Below are 12,486 nucleotides of genomic sequence, written 5' to 3'. Positions count from 1 at the left end.
TCCTTGCTACTCCTGCTATGTGCCCCCATAACAAGCTGCTTGCTATGGGGGCACTCTTGCTTGCTCACTCCACATTGGCTGTGATTGACTGCAGTGGGAGACAATGGCTTTCTCTGAGGCAATGAGGAAGAAGAGAACCACTGCTCATGCAAGTTGCTGGATTGAGATTGGGCTCAGTTAAGTATTTCGATTGACGACGTTAGAATAGATGTACACTATTTCACAGAAGTGAGCACACCCCTCACAGTTTTGTAAATATTTTATCTTTTCATGTCACAATACTGAAGAAATTACGCTTTGCTACAATGTAAAGTAGTGCGTGTACAGCTTGTATAACTGTAAATTTGCTGTCTCCTCAAAATACCTCAACATACAGCCATTAATGTCTAAACTGCTGGCAACAAAAGTGAGTACGCCCCTGTGAAAGTAATCCAAATTGGGCCCAAGGTGTCAATATTTTGTGTGACCATTTTTTTCCAGCACTGTCTTAACCCTCTTGGGTATGGAGTTCACCAGAGCTTCACAGGTTGCCACTGGAGTCCTCTTCCACTCCTCCATGACGACATCACGTAGCTGGTGGATGTTAGAGACCTTGCGCTCCTCCACCTTCCATTTGAGGATGCCCCACAGATGCTCAATAGGGTTTTGGTCTGGAGACATGCTTGGGCAGTCCATCACCTTTACCCTCAGCTTCTTTAGCAAGGCAGTGGTCGCCTTGGAGGTGTGTTTAGGGTCGTTATGTTGGAATACTGCCCTGCGGCCCAGTCTCTGAAAGGAGGGGATCATGCTCTGCTTCAGTATGTCACAGTACATGTTGGCATTCTTGGATCCCTCAATGAACTGTAGCTCCCCAGTGTCGGCAGCCCCAGACCATGACACTCCACCACCATGCTTGACTGTAGGCAAGACAAACTTGTCTTTGTACTCCTCACCTGGTTGCCGCCACACACGCTTGTCACCATCTGAACCAAATCAGTTTATCTTGGCCTCATCAGACCACAGGACATGGTTACAGTAATCCATAGCCTTAGTCTGGTTGTCTTCAGCAAACTGCTTGCGGACGTTCTTATGCATCATCTTTAGGCTTCCTTTTGGGAAGACAGCCATGCAGACCAACTTGATGCAGTGTGCGGCATATGGTCTGAGCACTGACAGGCTGGCCCCCCCACCTCTTCAACCTCTGCAGCAATGCTGGCAGCACTCATATGTCTATTTCCCAAAGACAACCTCTGGATAGGATGCTGAGCACGTGCACTCAACTTCTTTGGTCGATCATGGCGAGGCCTGTTCTGAGTGAAAACTGTCCTGTTAAACCGCTGTATGGTCTTGGCAATCTTCTTATAGCCTAGGCCATCTTTATGTAGAGCAACAATTCTTTTTTTCAGATCCTCAGAGTTCTTTGCCATGAGGTGCCATGTTGAACTTCCAGTGACCAGTATGAGAGAGTGAGAGCGATAACACCAAATTTAACACACCTGCTTCCCATTCACTCCTGAGACCTTGTAACACGAGTCACATGACACCGAGGAGGGAAAATGGCTAATTGGGCCCAATTTGGACATTTTCACTTAGGGGTGTACTCATTTTTGTTGCCAGCGGCTTAGACATTAATGGTTGTGTGTTGATTTATTTTGAGGGGACAGCAAATTCACACTGTTATACAAGCTGTACACTCACTACTTTACATTGTAGCAAAGTGTCATTCCTTCAGTGTTGTCACATGAAAAGATATAATAAAATATTTTCAAAAATGTAAGGGGTGTACTCACTTCTGTGAGATACTGTATATAATGCAATGAAGGTAAAAACCTTCAGCCTTTAGAACCATTTTAAGGGCCAATTCATATCTATGCATTATTGCAACGGATAATAATGCATGCATCTTGCTGTTACCATAGTGGGCAATACACTTGCACTTTAGTATACCACAGTACACATTCCATAACATTCCCACTCTCAAATCTAAACATTGCTCGTTTTCTTTGGCAACATGCCTTTCGCTTTTTTTTATCTCTTCTTGCAGCTTATATTATCCTTTATCAAGTGTGCCTTATGTTTTCTATTTCTTCCATATGGAGGTACACGTGTGTATTTTTCTGTTGTGGGAGAAAAAGAAACACAGTTCTCAGACTGATCATGCACAATCCAATTTTTACTATTTTATGGTCAGAAGAATAAAAAAAACCCAAAGTAGTTAATTTTATTTGGCTTTATTGTGCACACATATATAATTATAAAAATATATACAGGATTTAAGTCCTATCAAGCTTTTAAGAATTGCCTTCCCCTAGGAAAAACATATACAGGATGTAGGTGTTCTGTCAGAATTTTTCTCAATTTCAGAATTGATCCTTGGTGTATCCAGTAGCCTTGAAATGTTCTCCTGCAGCTTGACTGGTGAAGCTTTGATACTAGCTTATGGAACTTTAACAGCATGTTTTAACTTTGTTAAGTCTTTTGTATTGGTCTGGCTGTCTATTAGCACAAGGTTTGTGCGTTGGTGATTTTCGATCATCTCTGCAACACTGCTAAATTTCTGTGTAAAAAGAAATGCAAGTTTGTTATTGGGCAATGGTACTGAGCAGATTAAATTTTCTCTGATATTTTTATGGAAAAAAATCTTAAGTGTTTCTATACCCAGGACCCTGCATCACTATATCTGGTCTACCACTGTACACAGAAATACAATTATTTTAGTAAATATAAACTTCTATTTTTTCACATCAACAGAGCAGTCTTGTGACTTCTATCAGTGTCCAGCAGAGCTTTGGCTAAAGCTTGTAAGAGGAGTTTTCATTCTCTGATTGTCCTATGAGGCTGCATAAGTCATGACCCTCTGTCTGGAAAGCGCTGATTGGCCCTGTGCTGATCACATGCACTCTCCCTCCCCCCCAAAAACTCTAGCAATACACACCAAACTGAGCATGCGCAGCTTGCCCTCAAGGCTCTGTTTTATCAGCAGATAGATTGGGGACAGTAGAAAAAGGAGAGGATCAGAGAAGTCAGGATCAAACATCCTTTTCCCCCACAAAAGAGGATTAACCCCTTAGGTTCCACAGTGAATATAACAAGCATGCTTTACTGCAAATACAGACTGATTTTACTGTTGTGGGTTTAGTAACACTGTAATGTTTTCTATAACTTTATAGTTCTTCAAATTAAATGGTACCATAGTTCTAAGTGAACCTGTGAGGATAAAGATATGGGAGCTACCATTACTGACTTATCTTGCTTTGATTGCAGGTTCTGGGGCAGTCATCCGGAGTTTGGTTTCACTAGGTAGTGGACCACGGACCTTTAAACATGTATGTAGGAACAGAAAAGCAAACCGGGCACCTAGAGATGCTTGTGCTTACCTTTCTAAAGCTTCTTGAGCACTTCAGCCCCAACCACCAAGTCACTTAAGATGGCCACAGATGAATCTTTTTTTTGTATCAGCCAGCCTAAAACGGAACTGATTCCCCCATTAGCACGTACAAGATGCATGAGAGAATCCTTCTGCTGCGCAGTTGTATTCTGGCATTTGGACTCCTCCACTGCCAGAATACACTGATCAGCACTGCATCACTAAATCAACTCCTCTCGAATGAGAAAAGCCATACATAAATCGAAGTTCAGCAGGAACTGGCCGAATTTCTATCCATGTATGGGCTCAGACAGCTGCACCTTGCAGCATTATAAAAAAAAATAGGACACAGCGGTGGCCAAAGGTGTAAATGTCAGCATTAATTATTGCGCACACGTTTCCATGCAGATGGCATACAGCCCTATTGGCTGCTGCTCAGGGCCAACATTCATTATCAGCAACGTGTAGTTAGTAGCTGATTGCAAACTACTGATGTTAACATATTGGCTCTGAATGAGTCATTCATGTTAGAATGATTCAAAGCCGAGGAGGCCCGAGCAGTGGCAGCAGCCAATAGGGTGCAATGTTATTGTACATGTGTAGCACAGATGTTACATGGGTACAGCATATGGACAACTTTAAAGTGGCTGTAAAGGTTCAAAACCTTCTGTGTGCAGCAGTGCCCCCAGCCTCTTAAATACTTACCTGAGCCCCATTGTGAGCCAGCAACCTGCACGACAGTCTCGGCTGTCCTGGGTCTCTGCATCCTCATTGGCTGAGACAGCAGTGTGTGAATGGACACACAGAGCAGTGGCTCAAGAACACGCCTGCTTGGGTGAACCCTTAGCTGCTTGGTATGGAGGCAGCCAATAGAAAGAGGGAGCCAGGAGGACCGACAGGGGACCCAAGAAGAGGAGGATCCAATGTTCAATGGAATGATGTGATTTTATACAAAGCGCCAAACTCCTACCTGGTTTACTGACTCTACCTTCTGTTCCCTCTTAAAAGTATTATCGTTCTGGAGCTTTTCATTTTAATCTATTGATTCAATTAAACTTAACTACTTAAATTATTTTTAAAATTTAATCACATAAAATTTCAAGCATTTTTCAGATGTCTTGTTGGAAAAAAATGCGATCGTTTTGAAGCTTATAGTAAAGAAGAAACATTCTCTCAAGCTTCTTTCTGAATTGTAAATTGGCCTATTGTTTATGGTGTCAAGATGCGTCTACTATTCAGGCAAACTTGGAAAAATTCAAAACATTAGCATCTACGTACATTTTGCATTCACTTGGTGCTATTGTGTTACAGCAGAAACATCATGTAGATGCCTGAATACAACTTTTTATAGGACTGTAAAAACCAAGGTTGACATTCCTGTTACACATATTATCTATAAATACCTCTTCTCCACTTTTCTCTCTTCCAAGAGCATATTGTTGAGTTGACTCAATGAATCTCACTGGAATATTATATACTCTTCTCTTGTAATATACTACAAGGGTGAATGGCTGTTTCTTGTCTTGGCCGGTACTTCGCCTTACCAAAAAGGAGCCATCCTGCAAAGAAAGAGGCATTAGTTCATCATTGCTGTGATTAAAGTATATCTAAACCCAGTCACTAAAATCTCATAATCTTTAGCATGTTAAATATAGAAAAAAAAAAGTAATGGTTAGTCTTTATAAATTTGCAGGCTTCAGTACAATAACTGGTAATTGTGGCACAAAGCTGCTTGTTCAGGCACTGGGGTGACAAAGCTATGTCCCTTTGTCTCTGTTGTCATCCCAATATATGTGCTTCCAGTGGTGACTACAGGCAGGCCTGTACTGTTGCTCACTGTGCAGATAAGGGTCACTGTTGTTGCCATAAGGAAGGCAACCATTGTGGTGACACGTAGTTGCTGCTGGGGCGCATGCGTTTCAACTGGAAGTGGCTGAAGGACATTGACAGCACCAAAATATAACAAAGAATGTAGAAAAAGAACTAAAACATTATTCTCTAAAATTAACATATTTCACGGGTCTCCAAAGTTTCTAAACAAAGGGCCAGTTTATTTGCTTTCAGAGTTTGGGGGGGCCAAACTGTGGCCATTGGGAGTAGAAATTGTACTGTGTCATTGGGAGTAAACAATGCATCTTTGGCATTAGGGGGAGGAATAGTGCCCTATTCGTGGTGTAAATTGGAGAAATAGTGCCCCATCGTTGGTGTCAGTGCCCAAATGGACTGTTTTAGGGAGAGGAATAGTGCCCAATTGTTGGTGTAAATGGGAGGAATAATGCCCCATCGTAGATGTCAATGGCAGGAATAGTGCCTGTTGTTGATGTCAGTAGCAAGAATTATGCCCCCTTGTTGGTGTCATTGAGAGGTATAGTGTCTTGTATCAGTGGGAGAAAAAAATGCCCCAAGGGCCGGATAAGGGCAAGCAAAGGCCCGCATCCAGTCCCCGGGACATAGTTTGGAGACCACTGTTATATATGGTTAATACAGTGCTTTTATTGCACTTAACGTAATTTAGTTGAGTTTAGATCTACTTTAATACGAATAAGGGCACAACTAAATTCTGAAATACAGTTTAAAATAAGTAATATGTACTTACAAACTGAAAACATTTACCAATATCAAGCAAGATTTAACAACAATACAGGTAGAATTTTGTTTTACAGAAAATTAAAGCAAAAGCAGAGCACACTGCAACCATTCAGGTTATTTCTTTAATTGTTTTTGTGAATAAGCTGAAGCTTGACTGATTTCCAATGCAGATAAAACAATACCTTGGAGGATGCTAGCAAGGCCTCTTCTGCTGCTTTGCGGTCACATGATGATGAGTACCATTCTTTACTAAGCACACCAGCATCCTATAGTCAAAAAAGAAAGGTAGTAAATGTATATGCACAAACTACTCTCAAAGACTGGACATGGAAAAATAAACACAGATGCATGAGTAGTCAAACTCGATTTGAACTTCAGCAAGTCGTCTTCACCAGATCTAGTTGCCTAAATGCACTGAGTTGCTGCTATGTGATTGGCTGATTAGCAATTTATGTAACCTAATAAAGTGGCTGGTGAGTGTATATACTGTATATCTGGAATCTGGTTAGATTGTCACTTGTTGGTATTGTATCCCACACTTAATATATACTATCTGTCATCACTTTCAGAGACTGGAGATGCAGCTTCACGTGCAGGAATCCACTTCATGTTTTCTTAACTTGCTCAATCCTCCAAGCCTTTTGACACAGGTCCACTCCATTGCACAGTAATTCACCAATCTTATTGTCCTAAAATCACCAGATTTCTTCCTACTTCATCATAACCTAGTCCCTCTCAAAGCCTACAAACACTCACTCACTAGCAAGACATTTAGTTAATATAGCCCACTCCTGTATCCTGGCTCTGTGGAAATCTCCTTCCCTTGACAGTAAGGGCTTGTTTACACTTGTGGTTGGGGGCAGTAAAAACATGCAGTTTTACTGCCTCTCATCCGCTTCACCTTAAGCTGCAAAGGCAGTGGACATGAGTGAATCAGTTGACCTCTAAGAAATTTCTAGAAGGTTGAAAACCCCTATATAAGACCTGTTGGAACCCCCCGGGGTGCCTGTTGCATCAGGGTACACCATCTGGTGAGCTCCCCTGTTTATTGCCGCGGCCTATATTATGTGGTGGGTCACCTTGCTCAGCAAGGGGGACAGTTGTTTAAGTTAAATGTATGGTGGATTTCTGCAAAGGACGGAGTCTGGTTTTTATATTTTAGTTTAAAAGTTATTTTTATTATATTTTAATAAAGTAATATTTTATTGAAACCAATAATAAAAGGCCATGGCCAAATTTTACTCCAAAGGTCATTTTTTATTTATAGTTAAATTGTATCTGCTGTCTACAGTCCCATGTAATTGCAGTGCAATGCAAGCAGTTGTGGTGCAATAGTGTGGCATTTTGGGTTCTATTCACTGCCTGTCAAATGCCCCTGAAAAAGTTATTTGAGCTCAGTCTTCTTCTTCTTCAGAAGCGCCACATTTCTAGACAAGTTCTATTAGCACCTGGTTCTATTGATTAGAATTCTATTTTACAGAAAAATTTAAAGAACTGGCTGGTTGAGCCAAATCGAACCCATTTACTATCAACTTCTCTTATGCTGCCCATGGACGGGTACAATTTTGAATGAAATTTCATAGTAAAGGATTTTTTAAAGAAAGTTTGTTTCTCTAATCATTGGTATGTCAAATCAATGTTCGTTTTTGACTGCAGTGATGAGAAAATTCAAAGGAGCAGGATGGAAATTTTTTCTCAGCTGAATTATTTCTAAGAGTGTACATAGTTTTCAGTCAGTAAATTCCATTCTTTCCAAAATCAAATGTTAAATGCAAACAAAATCTCTCAAATGCTCTGAGAATTTTTTAGTACACATTTTCTAAGAGATTTTGTTTAAAATATATCCATCTATGGACAGTTTTACTTCACTTTAATTTGTAGTCCTAGGTCCCCCACCGATAAGCTTGTTCTTAACCTTTTTGGTTCTCTATCTTCCTCATCTCCAGCAGTTTTGAGGCCCAGAACCCCCCCCGTTACATAGGTTCAAAACTACACAAGAGATGATGGTCATCACCCACACCATAATAGTAGCTCCCTCCCTACTTCTTTGCAGTGATACCTTTTCCTCAACAAATACAGATGATGGCTACCATATCATATACATAAGGGTTACATGTGATTTTTACCCATTTTTTGAGGGCAACTTTAAGATGTATTATTTCTCACCCGATAGAGATTCTGGCTACCATTTTCCTTAGCCTGCACTGTTATTAACTGTATAGCATGGTTACATACTGTATATTGAACTGTGAACTGCTGTATATGAATGTAACAACTGCTATTCTGCCTGTGAACTCTACTTTTATAAACCAATACCCATCTATTTTCCGGCAAAATCTCCATAAAACCCCCCATAAAGGCCATGTGCCTTAGGATACCTTTTGCTGACCATTAAATTGTATATGTTGATCTTTTAGAAATGCAAAAATTACAATTATTAGTCCTTAATTTTTTTCATACCTGTTCTACAACACTGCCATGTCGACTTTGGTTGACCGCAGAGCGATTTTCTGGAGGTTCTGCAATTGATGAATACATTGAACATGGGAAACAGTTTCTTTTATATAGCTAGATTTTTAGGAAATTGTAATAAAATAGAAATAGGCTAAATGTTTACGAAGATCCATCAGCATTTTAGCTGATTCTACAGCTATCTATATAGATTCATATTCCCATAGATATATAGGAAATCTGTATGATGAGATGAATACACAGGTTGCTATAATGGGTCTCCACCTGAAAATGCTAGTTGCTTAGCTTTCTTTTGACCAATACTTTAGAAGAATGATACAGAACAAGCAGGAAAGTCAGAAGAAACAACTTAGAAAGTAATAAACTATTGGATGAAATTGAAAGCCAGGAAACTTGCAATGGCAGCTTCTATTCTTCCTAAGAATAAAAGGGTAGAGTAAAATTGGATGTTCTGCCCATAGTGGCTTTTTATGCCATGGCAACTTAATAGATTCAATACTGTACGAAAGTGGGGCAGAACCATTCTAATAGGCTTGTAAACATGACCTCCTGCCTTTGACACGAAGACTGATGTAATAAAAATGTCAGTACTAGGATGTTTTTCCTCTAATTACTAATCGGTTTCAAACTTGCCATGAAGGAAGGAATACTATTCGTAATACAGGAATCAGACAGAAGCTTAGGATGATACAAAACACAGACATTAGGAAGTACACTTCCACTGACACTGTATAGAGCTGTGTGTGCTTATTTCTGAAAGGATCACACAGAACTCTGGTTTAGGTAAACAGTCAACTTCCTGACTTTAGAATAATTGCTGGTTTTGGTGGTTAGCATTATTCGCTGCTTTCTCTTCTTGCTGGAGTTATTCTTTAAAATGTATATTCATTGACTTAAACCCAAAAACCCACAATTATAGTGAAAAAATCAAGACCCAAAGAGATTACCCAAAAATAAAAAATATAAAATATATATAAAAGAACAAAAATAAAATAAAGTCCCAATATGCAAAGTGTCCAAATAATGTGTCCAAACAAAGATCAATTTCTTGATAGGAAGACGCTTCCTACTCCACTGAAGAAGATGCAAATCAATCACAGGTGCTCTTCAAATACCTCAAAAAACAAAATCTCAACATAGTATATTACCTTTTAAATCCCAGAACTAAAGTGCCACACGTGTATCATGCAAAAAAACACTCCAGTGTCACAGCACTCATGTGAAAAGAAAATTAATAAATATCACTGCAAACTATATATAAAGTGCATAATTACCCTAAAACAAACAGATTCCAGCTTGTAATCAACCACATATGTACAGAGTGTCCTTAGATTGGTATCCTCTTGTTCCTCAGGACCTCACAAACAGACCAGGAATCAGTATGTGAATTATAATCATATATAAAATTTATTGTAGCCACTTACATATAAAAACGATAAGATCAGCAAGACAGCATCAAACTCCTCATGCCCAGTATACGATCCCCTTTCCGTGTGTAGAGGGTCTCCCGATCACCAGGTAATTCCCCCTTGCTACTCCTATCCAGCACTATCACTTTGTAGCTCTGGGGGACACCTGAAGTGCACCGTTACTCTCCAGACCTCCAACACACAGGGATTCCAGAATCCAAAATGGCTGCCGCAGCACTTCCGGGAACGTCACGTGGATTCTGTTTTAGGGTAATTATGCACTTTATATATAGTTTGCAGTGATATTTATTAATTTTCTTTTCACATGAGTGCTGTGACACTGGAGTGTTTTTTTGCATGATACACGTGTGGCACTTTAGTTCTGGGATTTAAAAGGTAATATACTATGTTGAGATTTTGTTTTTTGAGGTATTTGAAGAGCACCTGTGATTGATTTGCATCTTCTTCAGTGGAGTAGGAAGCGTCTTCCTATCAAGAAATTGATCTTTGTTTGGACACATTATTTGGACACTTTGCATATTGGGACTTTATTTTATTTTTGTTCTTTTATATATATTTTATATTTTTTATTTTTGGGTAATCTCTTTGGGTCTTGATTTTTTCACTATAATTGTGGGTTTTTGGGTTTAAGTCAATGAATATATGTTTTATTAGTACTTCAGGGGAAGGATATTGATATGACTTTAAGGGATTTCTGAGGATTTTATATATATATGTGTGCTGATTTATACTTATTCTTTAAAATGTAAGTTTGACAATTTTATATACCACACATGCAGGATTTTGCTAATCCCCTAAAAACTCACTTTGCCTTGGCGGTGTTGGTGGAAGTTCTGATCCAGCACTTTGTATCCTTTGACGTTCCAGTACTGGAGGTTTTTCTGGTAAAAAAAAATTGTTTATTTTTAAAAAGATTTCTTCCTTCAAATTTTAATCGTGTACATCTTACACAGATATCATGATTAACTTGTTGAACCAAAATTTACCACTCCAGCAATATAACAGCACAAAGAAGAAACACACATGTTCTATTTTTACAGACTACTGTTCAAAAGGTAATTTGGTTTATAGTGATAGTGGTTTTGACAACAAAAACTGGCATGAACTGAGGTATGTTCCCCGCTGATCTCTATACTGGCTATAACCATCACATGAAACCCAAAACCCAACCTCTACACTTAACTCTAATCCTTAACAATTAACCTAGATTTGTACATTCATAAAAACTATTTGTTCAAAGTGAAATGCCTGCCTAACACTAATTATTTAAAAATGTCCCCTCCCCCTTCTTGCTACATATGCTGAGAAACTTGTGCAAAAGAAATGTGTATACTTACCAAGTTTCAGCCTGCTCTGGTTTGGTCATGTGATCCCATGTCAGTAAACAGTGGGGAAAGAGTGCTTGACAATGGCTGGAAAATCTGGGAGCAGTGACATCACTTATAGGCTCCCTTGTCACAGCCACTATTGATGCTCCCTCCTCTCCCCTGCAGCCTCCGCCCACTGACACAGGGGATCATATGACTGAACCGGAAATAATTCAGTCTGAGAATGAATTATTTTGCCACAAAAACAAGGCTCCCTTGTCCCAGCCGTCATCGATGCTCCCTCCTCTTCCCTGCAGCCTCCGCTCACTGACACAGGGGATCATATGACTGAACCGGAAATAATTCAGTCTGAGAATGAATTATTTTACCACAAAAACAAGGTTCCCTTGTCCCAGCCGTTATCGATGCTCCTTCCTCCCCCCTGCAGCTGCCGCTCACTGACACAGGGAATTATATGACTGAACCAGAAAATATTCAGTCTGAGAATTGATTTTTAACCACAAAAAAGGAAAAATTGATTACTAATAATGCTGAAAAGACCTTTATGCAACAGAAAAAAATATTGTGTACGTTTACTAGATTGAACAGAGTTAAACTATTACCATTAAAGTTCATGTATAGCCATTTCTTTTGGTTTTTGTTAGAGTGGTGAGGGTACGGAGCGGTTGGCAAGGTGAATGAGTCTGCCGTATTCAGGATCGACTGAAGCGGGGATAGCCTGTGGCGGGGCAGGCCAGTGAGGAGGGAGTTTCAGTAATCGAGTCGTGATATGATGAGGGAGTGGATGAGCTGTTTAGTGGTTTCTGGGGTTAGGAACGTGCGCATTTTGGCGATGTTGCGGAGGTGGAGTCTGCATGAGTTTGTTAATGATTTGACTTGGGGCTGGAAGGATAGGTTGGAGTCCAGAATGACACCAAGTACTCTGGCCTGCTGGGCGGGTCTGATAGTGGTATTGTTGGACGTGATGGAGAAGTCACTGGGGGGTGGTGTGCGGGCTGGGGGGGAAGACTAGGAGCTCGGTTTTGGAGAGGTTCAGTTTAAGGAAGTGGAGCGACATCCAGTCTGATATGTCGTACAGTAGGTTTGTGATTAGTAGGTTAGGCGGAGACTGAGGGGGTGAGGTGGGAGGGTTGAGAGATAGATTTGTGTGTTGTCGGCATAGAGGTGGTAGTTGAAGCCGTGAGAGTGTATGAGTTGGCCAAGGGAGGAGGTGTAGATGGAGAAGAGAAGGGGCCCGAGGACAGAGCCTTGAGGGACCCCAACAGAGAGGGGGAGTGAGGGGGAGGTGGTAGCGTTATAGGTAACGCTGAAAGAGCGTTGT

At 40.3% G+C, this 12,486-nt stretch overlaps 1 protein-coding gene across 1 annotated transcript in view; it reads right to left on the bottom strand.

The window, feature by feature from the left end:
• Window positions 1–2,194: 2,194 nt before the first annotated feature.
• Window positions 2,195–12,486, bottom strand: part of LOC149451707 (B-cell linker protein-like) — a 189,684-nt gene continuing 179,392 nt past the window's right edge. The window contains 5 exon segments of the mRNA XM_089690287.1: window positions 2,195–2,536; window positions 4,750–4,905; window positions 6,118–6,201; window positions 8,396–8,454; window positions 10,644–10,718. Coding sequence (XP_089546413.1) covers window positions 2,417–2,536; window positions 4,750–4,905; window positions 6,118–6,201; window positions 8,396–8,454; window positions 10,644–10,718 — 494 coding nt within the window. The 3' untranslated portion in view covers window positions 2,195–2,416.

This window comes from Staurois parvus, unplaced genomic scaffold, assembly GCF_062004578.1.
Source record: "Staurois parvus isolate SC_StPar_1 unplaced genomic scaffold, SC_StPar_1.0 ptg000525l, whole genome shotgun sequence".
NCBI classification, from domain to species: Eukaryota; Metazoa; Chordata; class Amphibia; order Anura; family Ranidae; genus Staurois; species Staurois parvus.
Note: the sequence above shows the minus strand (reverse complement) of the source record. Positions and strands in the feature narration are given on the sequence as shown.